The 20,809-nt window shown below is 50.9% G+C and overlaps 1 protein-coding gene across 6 annotated transcripts in view; it reads right to left on the bottom strand.

Moving 5' to 3' along the window:
* CCP110 (centriolar coiled-coil protein 110) overlaps positions 1–20,809 on the bottom strand; it is a 1,154,773-nt gene that overhangs the window by 158,846 nt on the left and 975,118 nt on the right. For all 6 annotated transcript variants that reach the window (XM_069647149.1, XM_069647148.1, XM_069647151.1 and 3 more), the window contains one exon: positions 11,192–11,308. In XM_069647149.1, coding sequence (XP_069503250.1) covers positions 11,192–11,308 — 117 coding nt within the window. The remainder of the gene's footprint in view (positions 1–11,191; positions 11,309–20,809) is intronic.

Genomic DNA, 20,809 nt, shown 5'->3' with positions numbered 1-20,809 from the left:
AAATAAGTTCGTAAAATCCCAAAAAACAATGGCTAGTGTGATGTTTCACAGGATCCCATCACTTCTCCCCATAAGGGAGCCCTTCCTTGTGAGGTTAGGTAGGTGAGCCTGCTACGCAACATTCCTGTAGGGGTGGTGGTTAGTGGGACATCACAGGGAGAGATGCCCCCCTTGGGGACAAGGACTCCTGTTCCGTCAATGAACTCCCTAAATCCATCTATGAACAACCATTGAAACCATCAAGGCTTCAGGAAAAACATTCTCAACAAGTTAATGTTTGTTATTATAATGTCACATCAACTCACCATCAGACAAACATACTGAGAAGAAGAGGATAACAGAAATATAAATCACCCAGTGGTTGGCAGCCAACCATACTGGGACTAAGAAGATTGAGCTAGTGAGGCAGAGTGCTTGTAAGGGACAACAGACTTTGGTTTTACGCTGGGGAAGGAGGGCCAACGTATGTTGTTGGTGGAACCCGGAAGGCTAAAGCTGGCGAGAGACCAGAGACCCACGGGTGTCACAGAGTTCCCCCCTTCTCACCTGAGACCGATCCTTGCTGGACTCCGTGGGCGGTGTCTTCTTGCAGACAGACCTGGACGTGAATAAGGCTGAGCAAGTCTCTTCCGACTCCAACGTGCGTTTAAGATTCCGGGATGCAGCAATCCGGGGATCCGGGAAACGAAGAAGACGTGCTGATGGCGCACGAGTCCAGGAAGCAAGGGGAAAGAGGCAAGGAATGGAAGTAGAAAAGCTAGGAACCAGGAAAGCAATACTGCGAACTACGGAGCACACGTCTGATCGCTACTTGGCAATAGCATTAAGACACGCGGAGCCGCAGGTGTGCAGTCTATTAGTAGAATACGTTACGTCCAACGTATAGACCGCGGAAGGCATGTCACGCTGGACGGCCATGTTGGGAATGTCAGGGAATGCAAGGCCTGTTGCGATAAGGACCAGGAATACCAAAAGGGGCGCGTCCTGTGGTTCATGACAACGGGAGGTTCTCAGCCTATACCATGCCGGCAACCATGAGGCAGAATAAGCACAGAGTGGGCAGAGAGTCTCTCCTCTGCCTTCAATACAGTCAATCATTCCACCCTGATAAAAGTGAAGTGACACCCTTGGCATCTCGGACCTGGCTCTGGATTGGTTGACCTCCTTCCTCTCGGATCGACCTTCTCAGGTTCAACTGGGCCCTTTTGTCTCCTCTATCTCACTTTGCATCTGTGGATTATCTCAGGGTTCTATCCACTTGACCTGGCTTTTCAATATCTACCTGGCCCCTCTAGTCCATTTGATCTCCACTTGCTCTCCTAACTTCCAGTGTTATTCTGATGACACTCCGCTCTCCTTCAAGCTACCCTCCTCTGCCTCACTCATTCCTGAATGCCTTTCTGCTATTCAGGCATGGTATACTACTAATGATCTCTGCCTTAATGCCAGTAAGACGGAGATCCTTCTCATGGGGACCCCGTCCCACACTCTAGCCACTCTCCATGGACCCCCTCCCCTCTCCCTCCTGTGAAGCAAAAAACCTTGGTGTCATCTTAGTCTCCTCCCTCTCCTTCTCCCTTCACATCACGGACCTGGCTAAGAAGGCCCACTTTCAGCTGCACCTCCTCAGAGGCATTCTCCCTTTCCTCACCTTACCCTAGAAACTCAATGTCTCCAGAGCGCTGGTTCTTTCCAGGCCGGACTACTGCAACAGCCTCTTCCTCAATCTGCCTACCTCCTCCCTTCATCCCCTTCAACAAATCCAGAATAGGACTGCAAGACTTACCCTTGGCCTCAAGCCCAGGGACCCCCATCTCTCCAGCCCTTAAATCTCTCCACTGGCTACCGGTTGTTGCAAGGATTAAGTTCAAGACCCTCTGCAACGTCCACAAGGCTACCTGGTGCCTGGGACTGCGCTACATCCAACTCCCTCTCCCTACATACCTCCCCGATAGAGCCCTTCAGTCACCTAGCTCTCTCTGCAGATCAGACGCTTTTCTAAGTAGAGAGTGGGAGGTAGGTCGCTCTCCTCTCCAGGTGCCTCCCTCTGGAAAGGCCTCCTTGCCCCTCTAAGACTTGAGCCAGATGCAGACTTGGATATGGGCCCGCTTCCTGGACCGGATGGAAAGTCTGTAATGCCTTTGGAGCATGCGGCAGGCCAGTTTGTCGGAAGATGTGCGCAAAGTCAGCCACCTCTGTTCCACAACTCTGCACTTGCTTTTCAGCGAGGCTAGGTCGGAATCATATCAACTGTTGGACTTGGAGGCAGGCTTCATACAGAGCCTCATGGCAGGGGCAAGGATGTCAAGGGTGATGGAAATGGAGAGGTGAATGTTGGCAAGGACTGAGTGAGTGGAAGTCGATACCAGGGATGGAGGGGGGAATAAAGGAGGCGGCAAAGACGGCTACTGACACTCGCTTCATTGGTCAAAGGATGAGTGGCAGGAAAAGGAATAAAGTTAATGCGAGATGGCAGACGCCTGTTAAGCAGGAGGAGGTTGGGCTGAGGGCCCTGGGCCAAGATGGTGCCATTGAAGTAGACATTGATGATGCACCTGGAAACTGAAAAGTGTAGGTAGAGCACTTCCCATCTGGTTCCACCATTAATCGGTGAGGAAGAGAAAGGGAAGAGGACAGAGATCATATGGTGAGTACATAGGTATGGAGAGGGAACGGCAAAGACTATGTCGGTAAAAGTCTGCCCGGAGAGAGCATCGACATGGGTGTTGGCAATGGGCAGACCTGGATTTAGAAGCCAGGAGACCCTTCTTAAACGTCTTCCCTCCAGGCTTCGAAAGAGGGGGAATAGGAAAGAGTAGCAGTTAGAATAGATTGGGGAGATGGAGAGCGCCATGTTAAGAGGGGGCAGATGCACAGGGATGGGGACACTTGTTCTGCCTCCTTCGGACCTACCACACTAGGGGTAAAAAGACTAAAAGTGCTAGAAAACGGACATGAATGTGTTGCAGGTTCCTATGTGCACACAAAAAAAGGTGAGCTTATCTTGTTGATCATAGCTTTGGAAAAGCCTGTTTGCTATGGGAATGAGCATTACATCATTGTTTAATCATAATACTGTAGTGTGACTCGTGTTGATCCCGATTGCCTTTGACATATGGTGCTAGAACTGGGATGTGCAAAGATGTGGGAGCACCTGGACTAAAGGAACAAAGCCAAATGTCCTGCTCTATGGATTGGAACCCACACAGGAGGGTCTACAACCATGTTTTAGCTCACTTCACCTATTCATTGAGGAAAAACACCCATTTGCTTATCAGTCTGGTCATGCCCAGAAGGACAGTCCAGCATCGATGTGCTAGGCAATTCCCCTCTGAACACGAGTACCAACATCAAACCCAGACACATGTTCCTGCCTTGTTGGCATCATCAGTGAAGAAAAGCTAGGCCTCTCTAGGCAGAGTCAGCAAGGGGCCACGTCTGGATTACCCTTAGTACCTTGGGATCAATGGGGCGTCGCAAGGATGCCCAACGTTTGCTGTGTATACCAGCTTCTAAGAGTTGAGGGACTACAGATGGAATAAACACTCCTTTAAAGAGAATGGAACTCCAACTGTCCAATAGGATTTTAAAGAGAATGGAACTCCAGCTGTCCAATAGGATGTGTTGGCAAATGACAGCAAAGGTTGGCAGTAAAATTCGGCATATATGTGGCTACTGGAGCAGTGGATGAAAATTATCATGGGGTGGTCACATTTCTACTTTTCAATCATGACAAAGATCTTTGAGGAAATTTGGAAGCACAGATGGTTTGTGATTTTTTTTTTGTTAAAGCCACCTCTAGTTGAGGTTGCAGAGTTACTTAGCCCTTTCTAGGTGGGTAGAAAGGGGTTGGCTCTTCTCATATGACCCCGGTCACGAGGACAAAATCATGACCAATAGGCCCCCATTCTTACCATTTTCCTTGTCCTGAACTCAAAATAGCACAACTTATTGACCTATCTTTTAGGTTCACCTTTAACTAACATTCATGTGGAGGAGGGTCAGCATAAGAAGGGACCCTATTTTGTTGAAAGAAGAGGCTTACTCCATCGAGCAGAGAACAGTGTTGAGGGGGATGGATGTTCAGGCTTGCTACTAAATCCCATTTCCACTTGAAACTGGGCATCACCAACACGCAGGACCATATTCTTTTTTTTTTTTCCAATACGTTTTTATTAACAAATTTTCAAGGAAACAAGAGCAATAAGGTTGACAGCCTAGCCCCTAAGCCCCCTCAACTCCCCCCCCAATCCCCCCACCCTTCCCCACCTCCCTCCCGTCCCCTCCCAGATCCCAGAGGTTCAGAGATAGCACAAAGTCTACAAATGAACTAGCGACATAAACAACTGTCAAGGTAGGTTCACAAGTCTGATTCGTCTTGAGGGCGAATTATGCCCAGGAGTTCCATCGCTTTGGGGCACCAGGCACGGCATGCACCTTCCCTTAGAAATGATAGAAGACTGTCCCAGTCCGTGTAAAAGCGCATTTGACACCCCTGGATCGAGTAAGTTAACCATTCCATAGCGACCAGTGACCAAAGCTTCGCAACCCACTCGTGCTCCTGAGGTGGGACCCTCAAATTCCACCTTCTAGCTAAGACCAGAGCAACAGATAGCATCATTATCACATATAGTTTACGATCCGCTTTAGAAGACAGATCAGAGAAGACCGCGTTTAAGCCCAACAAGCTTCTACCCCTGTAGGCAGATTCCCGAAGCCCCAGCACCTGGCCCGTAGCCCGTTGGACCTGTGACCAGAAAGCAACAAGTTTCGGGCACTCCCACCATATGTGAGACCATGAACCCACCTCACCAAATTCCCTACAGCATTTCTCTGAAACCGTGGGGAACATTTTATGTAGCCTAAGGGGGGTGTGGTGCCATCTTAGTAGGAGCTTCGCCCAGATCTCGCGAATTTGAATAGACTTTGCAAGTTTTGGGATTTGGGACCATAGCCTAAGCCATTCCTGTTCCTCTATGTCTGACCTGAGATCTTGCGCCCATTTACTCATACAGTTCCTAGAGTGTATCGGTTCCTCACGTGTTATTAGTCTGTAAATGGAGGAAATTAACCCCTTATCACCCAACTCCGTATCTAGAAACCTTTCAAAATGGGTAAGGGGGCGAGAACCCGCCTGCTTTATTGATGGATGGGAGAGCCAGTGCCTGATCTGGAGATACGAGAATCTCTGCTTTTCCCCCACTCCAAAGTCCCTCTTACACTGCTCGAACTGCTTCACCTCCCCCACCCCCTTTAGCATATCACGCAGCATCCTGCAACCCCCTCCCCCACCCCCCGAGAACCAAGGGTCAAAGCTCGGGTCATATGTGGCCGCAGGGGAGAACTGCAGGTTACCATCCAGGGGTGTGAACGGGGATGGGAAGGAGGTGATCTGAGCTCTCATTACAGCCTGATCCCAGGCCTCCCCTGTTGTTGACGTTAATACACTACAATACATTCTAGTTGGCCTGTCTTGCTTTGGGAGCCACAAAACCCCCTCCAGGTCTCTCCGGTCTCTCCCCACCACTGCCCCGTCCCTCCACCTCCACACCTTGCCTCCATCGTCCCTTTGCCAGTCTCTAATGACCCTCAATTGTGCTGCTAGATAGTACACTCGAAAGTCAGGCTTCCCCAATCCCCCTCTTTCCGGCAATGCCTTCATCATGGGGGCCGCTACCCTTGGGAGCTTATGGTTCCATACGAACCCACTCGTTATTTTCTGCAGGGCTCTGAAGAAAGAAGCAGGGACACGAACCGGGAGGGCTGCAAAGTGATATAGGAGGAGCGGGAGAGTATTAACTCTTCCCAACCAAGAGATCTCCAGGGGACCCCAGTCTATCAACTTGAATTTCAACTTCTGCAGAAGCGGGAGATAATTTGCTGTATAGAGATGCTCAACCGCTTTGGTTAGTTGGATCCCCAAATACCTCAAGGAGGAGTCCACCCACCTATAATCATAAACCCTTCGGAGGTCTTGAATGGCGGATGAAGACAAGGTAAGGGGAAGCACCTCAGATTTATGGATATTAATTTTTAAACCCGCTACCTGCCCGGATCTGTTAAGCTCTCTTCCTACCGCTGGCAGTGAGGTGGCCGGGTGGGTCAACGAAAAAAATCATGTCGTCAGCAAAGGCCGCAATCTTATGAATCTCTCCCCCAAATGGAATTCCCTTGATGTCCTCAGCCCCTCTAACCATCTCTAAGAACGGTTCGAGGTGGAGAGCATAAAGGAGCGGTGACATCGGACAGCCCTGCTTGGTGCCTCTTCCTACCAGTATCGGGGCAGAGACTTGGGCATTAATTGCAAGACGTATGACCGGGTTTCGGTAGTTCGCTCTTATCCAAGCTATGAAACCCGGGCCAAACCCCATCCGACCCAGGACCGCAAACAAGAAGCCCCACTCAACCTGGTCGAAAGCCTTCTTGCGTCGATAGCTAAGAGAAGGGCCGGTATGCTCTTCTTTTGAGACTTTTCAACCAGGTGTGCCAACCTTCTTACATTATCTGAGGTTTGTCTGCCCTTTATAAACCCTGACTGGTCACGGTGGATTAACTTGGGAAGGATGGATTCCAGGCCGTTAGCCAAGATCTTAGCATGGATCTTGGCGTCCACGTTAATTAGAGCAATGGGCAGGTAAGACACGCAGTCCGTCGGGTCTTTGCCCGATTTATGTATCAAAATTACCTTGACCTCGTTAATAGAATTGGGAAGAGAGCCCATCGCCCCCATATAATTAAAAAGTTTGGCAAGAATAGGAATTGGAAATTCGCTATGGGTCTTGTAAAATTCAATGGCAAACCCATCAGGGCCCAGGGCTTTGCCGGACGGAAGGCTAGTAATAGCTCTCCTCACCTCATCTGCCGTGATCTCAGCCTCCATTGCGTCCCTATCTTCCTGTGACAACCGTCGGACGTTTACCTTCTGCAGGTAAGCCTCCTGGTGTACGCAATCAGGGTAATTTGAGCTATAGAGGTCAGTGTAGAATTTAGTAAATTGAGCTTCAATGTCGGAGTTCGACGTAAGCAAGACTCCATCCACACCCTTTATTTTTGTTATTGTCTTAGCGCCTGCTTCTTTACGCAACCTTCTGGCCAGCTTTGTTGCCTTTGACGTAATGTCTTTGTCGCTGACAAAAGGAGGCTACGTTCAGCCGCTCTTGTTTGTATGAGGTTTAACTGACCCCGCACGGCTCTGTATTCTTTTTTGATGGCTGCCGACATCCCCGTGCCCATCCGAGCCATAATCTCCTTCAGCCTCACCTCCAAACGTGTTTCCTCCAACCTCAGTTCCCGTTCCCTTCTAGCTTTAATTGCAATGATCCTACCCCTAATTGTAGCCTTAAGGGCGTCCCACCAATTCTGAGGGTTAGTGTCTTCCCACTTGTTATTATTCTCCACCTCTCCAACCAAGAGCAAATCCCTAAACAGCAAGGCTGGATATCTCCATTTCCAGATGGACGGGGGACTCCTGGGGGCTGCCATTATCAGAGTGAGCGGGACATGATCGCCCAATGTGATCGCTCCAATCGCCAATGCTGTAACCCTCCCTAGCAGTGATTTCGAGATCCAGGCATAATCTATCCGGGAATGAGACCGGTGTGCATGCGAGTAGAAGGTAAACCCCTGCATTTGACCGTAAAGTTCCCGCCAAGTGTCCACTAGGGCCAAATCCCTCAGTTTCCTTACCAGATCCCCTGATGGGCTGCTCTGAGTCCCCCACGAAACGGAGCTCCTGTCTATGGCAGGGTCCCATGCCATATTTAAGTCCCCCATTTGGGCTATGTTACCTACCGCAAAATTTCCCAGTCTCGTGAGAGATTTTTGAAGAAAGGCGTCTTGGGCCTGATTTGGGGCGTATAGAGTCGCCACCGTGATGATCTTGTCCATGCCCTCCACCAACACGGCCAAATAACGTCCCTGACTATCCTTCTGCATGTCTCTAATGGAAAGACCTGACCCGTCCCGTAGTGCAATTAAGACCCCCCCCCCTTTCTTGCTGGGTTGCGTGGCCTGTACCAATTTGGAATATCCCCAAAATCTAATTCTATGAGAATCCTTGGTGTGCGCACACGAGTCTCTTGCAAGGCTACTACCTGGCGCTGCTCTCTCTTGAGAAACCTCTCGACTCTTCGCCTCTTAACTGGGGAATTGAGACCATTCACATTTAAGTAAAGGAATTTTACCACCTTGGAACTATTCATTAGCTCGATTTTTGTGGGCTATATTAACACTGAAGAACCCCGCGTGCAGCTCTGCAAGAGTTACCATTTTGTATACATCTTGCGCTCCTGCCAAGGGTGCCATAGTTAGGCACCTCACCCTTAACCCTGGATCTAAAACCTCTCCCATCCTCCCTACACACCCCCCCCCCTCGCCCAATCCCCCTCCAGGCGGGAACGACTGCCCCTCAGCCCCCCTCGTGATGTGCCACGAGAGCCGAACCCATTAACCAACCCGGATACTTCCAACGCAGGGAAACCCTTCCCCATTCCAAGAGTCCCGGACACCTCCCACCACCAACCCGCCTCTCTCATCACGCAAACAACCCATCCACCACTCATGAACAGCGGTCAATAACGCCCTCCCCGGACTCCATTCACTAATTAGCTCCACCGAGGAAAGTCTCAAGCTACTGACGGAGAACCATCCTGCTCCAGCAACCGGTCAGTGGGCCCGCCAGCTGTAGTCTTTGCACGGTCCAAATCTGAAGGCCTCTTGCGACCTCTCCTACACCTGGCTGTGGACCATTCCCAAGGCTTTCGAATAGATGAAGGATCATCAGTGCCCTCTAATGGGGGCAGGGCCTGCTCTTCTAGGCCCAACAATGACATCCCTTGGTCACAGGTCGTGATCTTATGATGGGAACCTTTCCACGTGAAAGACAAACCAAATGGGTGAGCCCATCTGTACGGGATATGCTGCGATCTTAAGAAGGACAAGCCCGGACCCATCCGTCGCCTTTTAATTAGCGTGCTCCTCGCCAGGTCGTGATACAGTGAAATTTCTTGCCCATTTTCTCAACCAGCTCTCCCATAAACTGCAAGAGCATAGCTTCGGTAATTGGTCTGTCTTGACCATCATGGGAACCCGCGGAGGCGCTCCCCGAGGAATTCTGGGTGGGCTGTGTGTCCTCGGCCACATCTGTTTCTCTGGACCAGAATTTCGTGAGGGGGCCCTCCAGTGTCTTTTTCGGGGTCTTCCCTTGGGGTGGACCGTCTCTATTTTTGTTTCGTGACATGGCCTCTAAGGGCGCCGACCGCCCCCCCACCTCCAGAGATCCACCTGAGAGCGCTACAACAACTCCCGGACAGCAGGTCAACGAGCGGCAGGAGCGGGCACACCACTAGCCGGGCAAAGTCTCAAGCAACTGCGCACACACCAGGCAAGAACCAGTCAGCGCGCCCGCTGGCCAAGCCCAACAGAATCTCCCTGGCGGCACCCCGCTCCAGCGCCTGCCGCGCAAGTTTCTCTGTCGAGTTTAACTAGGGTAGCCGCTCCCCGCTCCAATCCCCGAGGGCCCGACACCACCGCCACACAGGAAGCCCACTCATCAACGAGCACTGACCTAGTGCAACATCAGTCCACCTGCCGCTTTCCTCGTTGCCGGTGATGTGCCCCCGTGAGGGGGAGCAGAAGGGTTCCACCCAGCCAGCCCCCTGCAGGGTGAAGCGGTCCGCCCGCACTGCCCCGAGGTCCTCCCGAGGGGTGGGAGGGGCCGCTCCAGCCTCTCCTAGTCCAAAATTAAGGCCCCTGATCCGGGCCGCGGGCCGCCTCCGCCCCCTCTAATGTGCCAGCCGACCAAACGGCCGAGACGCGCCGGTCAGCCGGAGCTCCCGAGACCAGGGGAGAGGGGCTCTCAGCCCGCCGGCAGCCACCCACTGAGGCCCCCCCCCGCTCAGCGCATCGGGAGCCACAGGGAGGGGTGGAGGGGAGAACACCAACCGCAGGTCGGGCGCCCTGCACCGCGGCCCGGACCCACACCTCAACAGGATACTCCGGAGCCAAGCCGCGTGAGCGCCTCCCATCCCTGGCGCGCCATGTCCTGTCGCTCCAGGGACGTCTGCAAACTCGGTGAACCGAGGTCTTCCTGGGCGCTCCGGCGACCAGTTCATATGCCGGGGAGGGCTGCTAAGACTTTGGACGGGCCCGAGTCACAACGCAGGTCGGGATCGTGGGGCGACGCGTCCTGCTCCCTAGGCGGCCATCTTGGAAACCATCAGGACCATATTCTTTGTAGGTTATTGTGATACAATACAACAATTAATACCCAACTCTGAAAACAGATCTCAAATAGCAAACCCTAACACCTGATCTTATAACCTTAATGTGTCCCAAATCTTTCACAAAGCTTAAGAGCAGGGCACAAAGCCATCTAAGAAACATGCTCTTTGCAATGCCCTCAATGAAGTATTCACGGTTGAAGATGAAAAAAGAAGCATGCTAGCTCTGGGGGACTGGGTAGAAGCTATGCAAAAGGTCCCAGCATGCACCCCCACCCCAAAAAAGACCTTTGCTCTCTACTGTAGTTGGTTGGCTACTACAGGTGGTTCATCTATCACTTCAACAATTGCTGGGACCCTGACAGACTTGCTCAAGGCACCCTAATTGACCAAGTTAACACAGGCCAACATCAGATGAGGCCTTCAGTTAATTGACAAACTGTCAGTTCACCCTTCATAGCAGAGACCACTGAACAAGAAACAAATGTGTTTTAGCAGCACATACCATCTATCAGCAGAAAGCATTTATTTTCTCGAGTGCTTAACCATGAAGTGTATTATTGACGCCCTCCAATATTTGACAGCCAAAAATTTAAATCAATCATAGGTCAGGCATGTCTTTTCTGGGTGCAGAGGAAGATGGACACCAATGTAAATGTACTAAGCTGGTTCCTTACTCTGTAGCCATGCACTTGTTATTGCCTAGACAGAAGGTATAATGCAAGCCATTGTTGATAACCCTAGTGAACACCCAGTTGATGACTTTCTTTTTGGCGGGCTCTGAAGAATGGGCAGATGTGCGGCCAGGTCCTGTTCCCTCATCTGGTGGCACATTAGTTATTAATGATTACCGGTTTAAACATGATAAATATGTCAAGTTCTTGTTCAGGAAACAGTAGAGAAAATTTTATGTCATCCAAATGATCAGCTTAATTTTAAATTAGAACAAACCATGCACAATTTAAACCCACCATTTGTCTCATCAACTTCTCTCTGCGGACTTCACGATCATGTTGGAGAATAGTCATTCTTTCCGATGCCTCCATTACAAAAAAAATGTCATGGATTTCGTATAATGCAGCACGCAGCTGTAAAGGGAAAATGCACATTACATTGAGAACCTAATCACATTTGATTTCAACTTGACTTGATATTTATTAAAAACACAGAAGTCACTTACAATCTACTTCAGATAGGAATCTTCCCAACTTGACCATGTAGAATCTTACTGTGAGTTTTACAAAGTTAAATGTGACTGACTGGGTAATTAGGGACATGATTGCATATACACACATTTCTCAAGAAAGGTTATCCAGATTCAAGCATGTGCTTAAGGTCCACATGCTTCAATGTTCCAAATATGGCTACAACTACATGGTCTTCAAAGCCCCCCCCCACCCCCACCTACCCCCTTATCCACCCACTCCTGGTATTAGGGGAAGACTCTGTTCTTTCTAGGTAGTAAAACACATGGAGAGGGAGAGTTTTTGTTAATAATAAACTGTATTTATTGAGTGTCTCGCATCACATCAACATTAGCCATACATGGTTACATTACAATACAGCGTTAAGTACCATGCTATCACATCAGAAACATTTTGACATTACCAGGTTGAGCACACGGTCGGGCGGGTGAGGATTAAGGAGACATAGATACATGGGGAACCAGTGATAGTGGGTGAGCACACACCCCACGGGGCTGCCCACTTCACACCTTAGGATGTTCAGTACACTAATGACAGTCCACGCACCACCCTGGTGGGGCATCAGTCCGCAATGTCATCTCGGGATAGCAAGTACCCAGTGAAGGGGTTCCAAATATTTTTGGGCTGGCTCTGCAGTGGAATGCATACTCTTTGTCCGTATCACTTAACCAAATCAGATCTTTCAGCCAGACCTTCACCCCCCGGGGGATGCACTTGTCCATTTCATCAATACGCACCTCCTAGCTGCCATCATGCAGGTCGACAATTTTCGGTCGTATTTAGACAACCCGGGGAGCCACCAGAGCATACAACACATTAGATCGCAAGGTACAGCCTGCCCCATCATTTCTGACATTGTATTAACTACTTCCTTCCAGAATGAACGCAGTTTAACACAGGCCCACAACATATGTATTAAATCGGCCTGTTCGGCATTACACCTTGGACATCTGGACGCCTTTGTACTGTCAAATTGGTGTGTGCGTGGGGAGATGTATGCTCTATACAGTGTTTTGAGTTGAATTAGTTGTAGGCGAGAATTGAATGCACCCCTGTGTGTAGTTCCACAAATCACTGCCCACTGTTTATCAGTGAAGTGCATCCTGGAGTCATCTTCCCACTTGCACGTCAAGGTTTCCCGGGGCGAGTCAGACTAAAGATGCTTATATAGCATAGAAACCACCCCTTTACACCCCTGGGAGCCCCTGATGTATTTCAGTAGCGGCGTGGTGGACAGGACATCTGGGAACACTGGAAACCACTCTCTGAAGGCCACCTTCATCCTGAAGTATTGCAATGTGCGCTGAAATCCTCCCCCCAACTTTTCTGCAAACAATTCATGGGTGACAAATATCCCATCAGGGTACATATACTCCAATTGGTCAATCCCCCCAAGCCCCCAATTCGGGATAATAGTTTCATCACAGTTTGGCGATAAGGCATTGATATTCCAGAGGGAAATGCCTGGATCAAATGGCCGGTCTACCCCAAGCCTCTTAAGGGCCCTCTTCCATGCCCGCATTGTACCCATTACTGGGTTGAATCTGCACTTGTCTGACACCTTGCCTGAGATCAGCACCCCCTGAAGGGAGGAGGGATATACTGAGCGTCACTCTATGCGCACATGGGGGAGTAGGGGGGGGGGGGGGTCATACAGGCTCCCAGCATCCAGAGCGTTGCAAAGTATAGTTGCGCAGCCAGAAAATACAATTCGACGTCCGGCACACCTATTCCCCCATCCTTCCAGGGTAGGGTCAGTGTCTCCCAGCTGGTCCGAGGGCTTTGCGGATACCAGGCCAACCTAATCAGCAGGGATCTCACCTCCTTGAAGTAGCCCACTCGCTGCCATACAGGGATATTCTGAAAAATGTAGAGGAGCTTTGGGACCACTATCATTTTGGCGACTGCAATTCTACCCAAAAGCGATAAGGGGAGCCTACACCATCTATCCACGCTGACTCTTCAGGTTTGTAGATAATTAATGTGGTTGTCATTTAACAGTGTGCTTGCATCACCCCCAGGTTTGCGACTGTACTTTGTTCCCATCCATATCCTTCACTGTTTGAAGGCTGCGCCGTACCCTCATTGAGGGGGAATAAAGAGGATTTAGCCTTGTTGATTCTGAGGTAGGAGGCCTCACCAAACCCTGCAACATCCGCATATAGCGATACTAGCTCCCTATTCCCCCCCCCCCAAACGCCAAGCCCCTGTGGCCGTGGAACCTGCACATTCAAGCAGCCAGCATCTCAAATGCCATTGCCAAGAGCAATGGCGAGAGCGGGCAGCCTTGTCTGGTCCCCCGTCCCAGCCTGAAAACACTGGAGCGCGTGCCGCCAATACTTATACGGGCACTAGAGCCTGCATATAATAACTGCACCGCTGAGAGATAATATTCTGGGACCACAAATTGATGCAGCACTTCGAAAAGGTAACTCCATTCCACTGAATCGAAGACTTTTTCATTGTCCAGCAACGCCACTACTGCATGGGTTGCCGGATCAATCTGTGCCAAGATTGTTAACAGCCTCCGGAGGTTTAAAGAGGTCGGCCTTCCCGGGATAAACTCTGATTGGTCCACATGTATTATCTGCGAAACATTGCGGAAGCAGCCAGTCTGACAGCACCGTGGCAAATATTTTCATATTGAGATTTAACAAGGAGATTGGGCGACACGAGGAGCATTCCATGGGATCCTTACCTGGCTTAAATCAGTGTTATCACCACGTCGCGCATCGTGGGAGGGAGGCGAACCTTCGTAAAGGCCTCCTCCCATACTGCTAGCATATGCTGTGCCACCTCGGGTCCCCGTTCTTTATAAAAACCCAGATGTTATCCCGTCCATCCCCAGCGCCTTGGAAGCAGGCAGCGCGCGCATTGCCTTCAGAATCTAATCGACCGTGATTGGTATTGTCAGGGCTTCTATCGCCTCCCGCTAAGTTTCGGAAGGGTCGTCTCTGACATAGTCTTTAAGCTCCGCTTTCGGCAGAGTTCCCCGTAAGGTGTACAGGGACTCATAGAAGTATCGGAATGCGTCCGCTATCGCACTCTGCTTCACGACTACCTCACCAGCTGCTGTTTTGACCGCCGTTAAAATATTGTGTGTCTCATGGTGGAGAGAGTTTTCAGCAAAAAGTTTATAAATTAAAAAAAATGTAAAATCCAACTGGTCTAGTGATCGATTGATATTTATCCAGGTTTTAAGAAGGTTGTCACCAATCACAGACCTCTGGGCACAGAGAGGGGTAATCAGTTTTCCTATCCTTTTTGTCTCTCTGTACTGTACACTTCCCAATTGAAAACTGATACCCCCGCTAACAAAAAATAAGGGAAAGTACCCAATTTGTAAGCACTGCCCCAGGTTCAGTAAAGAAGTGGGTTTGGGCGTTGTGCTTGACTCGCAGTTTGCAGGGGTATTGCATCGAGTATCATAGCTCTCGATCTCTGAGCGCTCTTTTCGCCGCCAGGAAGGACAAGCAGGCTTTCTGGACTGCCGGGGTAAAGTCCGGATAGAAGGACACTCTGGTGTTCTCGTATGCAAGGTCTCCTACTTCCCTCGCTCTTCTGAGAATGGTGTCGTGGTCCCGATAATTAAAAACTTGTGCTATTATCGGGCGAGGGTTCTGACCCGGTCTCGCAGCAATCCGTGAAACCCAGTTCACCCTCTCCACCAAGAATTGGGAGGACAGCAGTGGCTCCTGTAGCACATCTTACATTAAGTTCTCCATGAAAACCACCATATTTTGTTGCGAGATTCCGGGACCCCCACAACTCTAATGTTATTTCTTTGTGATCTCGCTTCTAGATCTTCATTCTTATCTTTGATGGTCTTCACCTCCCTACGCAATTCTCGGATTGCCTGTGTCGTTTGATTGCTAGTATCCTCAAGCGCGCTCGCTCGGAGCTCGACCTCGGAGGTCCTGCCGCTCTTCTTATCTATGCGTTCCTGCATTATGTTGACTTTATACGCCATGCCATCCAGTTTTGTACTGATGTATAAAAAGCATGATCGCATGTCTGCCAACACCTGACCCAGCTCCGACATGGGGGGGGGTGTGCTTGCTCGGACCTGCATGGGTCCCTGCAGCAAGTGCAGCCTGAGCCCTCCTGGGACGCCATCACCCTGTTGCTTTCTTTGTGTAGTCCTTTTTGGGTGAATGGTAAGCGACACTGCCGCTTGTTTCCTTGAGTCATAGTTTTGATGGGGTTTCTTGCTATTTTTCCACCGGCACAGGCTGCGTGCCGCAAGGGGGCCCTCCCTGAGTGGGCCACTGGGTCCAGGCCGTTTCTCTGTTTGCAGCCTTCTGACCGCTCATGCACGCCCAGCGAGGGGAAACTCTGCTCCCCTCCACCTGCCCTGGGCTTGTGTTGACACCTGTGTAGCTTCTTCGCTCTGGTCACATCGTCACCCAGAAGGCTGTTCTGTTACCCAAGGGGGACAGGACCTCCAATCACTGCAGTCTGTTTCCAGTGTCCCACCCAGCCTGTTCGCCTCTGCTGCCTGTATTTGTGCTTATCCTGTGTACCTGTTAGCGCAGCTTGGGCTGGGAGAAGGTGGGGCCCCTGTGGATGGATCTTGGCCTGCTTACAGAGCCCCCGCCCTAGCTTCGTTAACCTGATTGATGTCAGGGACATAACCCTCTGTGCAGTACTCTTGGTCCTGCCAAGGTTATGCTAATCCTGTCTTGGATTCAGTCACTTATAACCGGCTGTGGTCCAGCCCTAAATTGTCACTGGGCCCCTGCACGGCACCGGAAACTGAAAGCCGCTTCCGCTGCTTTATTATGGCAGCAGGGGGATCCAGAGCACTACGCACAGCAGGGGTTGTTTGGCAGGGCTCCTCACTCTGCACCACAGGGCCACCCAATGCAGCAATGGGCTATGGGGCTCCCACGCGCTCCGGGCTAAATGCAGCTGCTTCACCTTATGTTCTCCGAGGAGCTGGACGCAGCAATTGCTGGCTTTTGTTGTCATGCCTGCGCCATGGGCACATCCATTTATGCTCCATTTGGACTTTGCTGCTTAATGATTATTGTCAACTAACTACGCATACCATAATGCACCTGGCCGCAAGCATTGTTTCCTGGCCGTTCCTATTGGTTTTCTATGGAACTACACCCCCCAGAAGCCTTAGAGTCTGGTCCTGCTTCCACCAGCCCAGGAACAGAAAGGGAGGTGGCCGATTGCCTGCAGGTGTGATTCGCCAGGTGAAACCAATTAGCCTGCCCCTGTGCTGGGCTAGGCAGTATAAAGGCTGCTGCCTGCAGTGGCTCAGCCTCTTGCATCTGAGAGTCCTTCCTCCACCTTTCGCTTCTGACTACGGATCCTTGTTTGCTGTTAATCATCACTCCTGCTTGGACCCTGCCTTGTAGCTTGCTACACCCTGCTGCCTACAGCCCTAGCCTTTTGGGCTCCCTGCCTTGCAGCTTGCTACACCCTGCTGCCTACAGCCCTAGCCTTTTGGGCTCCTGCTACAGTCCAGCTCCTCCGGGCTCCCTGCCTTGTTGCTTGCTCCACCCTGCTGCCTCCAGCCTTAGCCTTCCAGGCTCCCTTCCTCACCGCCCTTGCCCTGCCGGGCTCTCCACCTTGCAGCGCATCACGCTCTGCTGCCTTCCAGTCTCCGCCCTTGCCCTGCCGGGCTCTCCACATTGCAGCGGATCTCGCTCTGCTGCCTTCCAGCCTCCGCCCTTGCCCTGCGGGCTCTCCACATTGCAGCTGATCTCGCTCTGCTGCTTTCCAGCCTCAGCCCTTGTCCTCTGGGCTTCCTGCTCGGCAGCCTGCCTCTCTCCGGCTGTCTTAGCCCTTGTCCTCTGGGCTCCCTGCTCTACAGCCTACCTCTCTCCGGCTGTCTTAGCCCTTGTCCTCTGGGCTCCCTGCTCTACAGCCTGCCTCACTCCGGCTGCCTTAGCCCTTGTCCTCTGGGCTCCCTGCTCTACAGCCTACCTCTCTCCGGCTGCCCTAAACCCTTTTCCTCTGGCTTTCTACCTTACCGTCCTACTCCTGTGGACTTACTCACTACTTCCCTGCTCCTCGGAGCTCTCTACCTTGTACCTTACTGTCCTCTGCTATCCTTTCCTGTTACTCGACTTTCCCTTCTATACCTTCTGCTAGTTTGCTATCTCCTCCTTTCCTGGATTTGTCTGTAGTAACATCTCTTGTACTGTTTGTTGACCCTTTTGTTCAGAGCTTGTCTGTTGGTTCCCATCAGTCAACCTCTGCCCCTTCCTTTGTCTTGTTTCTACATTACAGACACCCATAGCTGCTGTTCCAAGTCATGAGCAAACAGCGTGGGACTCTGTTATAGCAAACTGTGCAGAAGGCTAGAGTATTTCCAAGGTTCGTGGAATACTCTTTTCCTATTCTGCCTACACCCCAAGAGGGTATTCACTCTGTACCTTTTCCCTTGCTCCTCTTCCCTACTCTTCGTTCTCTTTCCGTTCTGCAGTGTGTGTACTTGTCTGTCCACTTTATTTCAGCACCCAAACTCTTCTGGGTGTCTTGTGCCACTCTCATTAGAGTGCCATCCTTGACATTTGTGTTGAAGTCCTGAGCCAGTACAGCTCCTCAGCAGCCAGCCACAGATGTAATCCCTCACCCCCGCAGCAGGGGCCGGTGACGGATCCCCACAACACTCCTCTTCCTCGTGGGTCGCGGCACCATTGTACGTGGGCTGGGGTTCGTCGCGAGTTGACAGCAGGCCCTGCACAGCACGCCAGTCCCACCGATGCTGGGAAATCTTAATGGTCGGAAGGGGTGTCACCTCTCCTTACTCCGGCGTCTCCCCTCTACGATCGGGTCATCCAGTCTCCTCTTTGTGGTCCAGGGATTAAATTCTGGTGCCTCCAGGTCCCCCAAAGGGCCGCGAGCCCTGGCCAACCTCACTCCTTCCTATGCCATGTTCCCGCTGCGGCACCGGAGCCCGCCTCCCGGGCTTCTCAGCGTTCCTGCAACCGCCTCGGAGTCCACGGCTCACTGCTGCTGGGGGGAGGGCGGGCGCCTCGCACCTCTGTCTCTTTGTCGCAAGTATGTGATTTAGCCGACAAGTGCTTCAGCTGGGTTGCGTACAGGCACTCGTGCAGGTTGCACCGAGCCACACACACTGGCCTCCCCTGACTCAGGCCACTCCGCCTCCAATCTGCATATCTGGTGCCTCACCGGTCTTCAAACTCGGGCAATCTGATGTACAGTCTCTAATGGGTCGCAGAACTTCCTCCCCTCAACGAGGTCTAACACGGAGCTCACCGAGACGCAGCCCTCTTGGCTGCAGGCTCTCTAGCGCCCCCCGAGGGAGAGAGTTTATCCCTTAATTATGTATACACATTATGTCCCTCAGTTTTGTAGTCTTTATATGCTGCAACCGCCTCCAAATACAGGAGATTACGTGAGCCATCAATGCATCTTGGGAGGATCTCATGTTGGTAAACTACTTTGACAAGGATGTATCGCTTCCTACTCAAACATGGCGTTCTACCGAGATCGTGTATTAAAATAGTTTGAAGCATTTAAACACTGGGAGTAGGTGCTTCAATAGACATTTATAGAATTAGGATTCTTGAGGATGCCATCAGATCATGGAGTGAGAGTGTGCATTAGTCAAAGGAATAGCTTCTTTAGAAAGCATGAAAGTATTTTAACATAATGGTCATACTGATCTCTACGAAGTAACGTTCACCAAGAGGGATGCCACTGGCAACCTGCCCTTTGGAAATGGAATGTAGGTCTGCCCAGCAAAGATCTATTTGCCCTCTCAACAGAACCTTATGTATAAAACAATACACCTAAGAACGGCCCTTTGATACTGTGACCCTACGCAGCTCCTGCAAAGCTTTGCTTGGCAGTCCTAATGTTTGTTTCAGATATTATCCAAATCATGAACAGAGGTAAGTGTAACACTCACCTGACTCCCACGGAGGCGCTGGCCTGGTTCGCGCTGCTGTGACCTCTTCTAAGGTGATGCGCAGGGTTCGGAAGACGGACTGGACCGGGCCCCCAAATTTGGCTTGTCTGGCTCACAGAAGTATCCTTCTGTAGGTGAAAATAGGGGATTAACTGTCTGCGGGGTAATGCAATCGGCCTCCCACTTTCCCCTCTCACCCTCCTCGAAACCCTTCTGTGATTCCCTGTAGCGTCTCACCATAGGGTCTGGAAGAACGAGCTCTCCATCCTGCTTCTGATGCAGGGGCGCGTTGGTATCCAGTTACTTCACTGGATTTTCGGATTGGTGAGAACCAAACTTGCTTGGCTTCCAGGTAAGTTTTTTGATAAGAGGTTCCCCTTGTGTCCATGCATTAATGTACTAATGCTAGTGTCTTTTTCCCCATAGGGGCCGGGGTATGGAATGCCGGGGAACAGGCACCGACCCGAGATGAGAGGTGAAATCCTTGTAGAAATCAGGTAAGTCTTTAATGAGCATTTTTGGTAATGTCTTTTCATTCGCTCATTAACGCTGATGTCTCTTTTTCCCCTTAGGGGCCGGGGTCCAGAAATGCCAGGATGCGGGGCGGACCCGAAATGATGAGGGAATGAATCAAAAGGTAAGTCTTAACATGGAGATTTAGCTTTCCTTATTCCCTTCTCTCTCTCACCTTTTGTTCTTGTCTTTTTCTCCCTAGGCGCTGGGGCGTGACTGCGAATCCGGATGATCGCTGCTGAACATGGAGGCGCCCTGTAAAGGTGAGTGGAATGCGGCGACGCGATGAGCTTTTAAATAAAAGTCTTCATTTTCAGGATTGTCGGCGAGATGTCTCCGGGATGCGGGTTTAGCAGGTAAGGACTTTTCCTTCTTCTGTTCTCTTCTTCTCTTCCTTTGCAGGTGATCCAGGATGCTGGCAGGCGTGGCAGAAGTCAGGATGCAGGAGCAGACACGGTGAGCGTCCAGCTGCTAGATGCAGAACAACGCGAAGCACGTGTGGCTGTTCCGGTGGGGTTTAAATAGCCTTGGAACAAGTTCCAGGTATGTATCCTTCCTCCAATCAGGTATGTATCCTTACCCGACCATGCCCGGATGGTAAATTAGTCCCACAGGTAAAGTAGTTCCTTTCAGGCCTCAAGGAGGCCGGGATCCTGCAGCATGGTCTGCATCAGGTAAGTGCACCCAAGCACTCCCATAATGAGCCTGGCGCCTATGGCATTATTCAAAAAAAGGTAAGCTTGTAGAACCATCTCACCTCTGAATAATCGTTTGCATCAAAATAAACCTCAAACTCTGCATTTTAATAAAATGCCACCTTTCATGAAAAATCTTAATTCCCCATTTGCAGGAATGTTGTAGTGTTTCCTGCCACTGTTTTTGTGACTATCTTAGTCCTATACTATAAAGGTGACACTATTTTATAGCACTCCGGTATGTTGGCCCTCTACTTAGTAAAACCTGTGACCTCCCGATTG

This window comes from Ambystoma mexicanum, chromosome 2q (assembly GCF_040938575.1).
Source record: "Ambystoma mexicanum isolate Mex_15411 chromosome 2q, UKY_AmexF1_1, whole genome shotgun sequence".
Classification (NCBI taxonomy): Eukaryota; Metazoa; Chordata; class Amphibia; order Caudata; family Ambystomatidae; genus Ambystoma; species Ambystoma mexicanum.
Note: the sequence above shows the minus strand (reverse complement) of the source record. Positions and strands in the feature narration are given on the sequence as shown.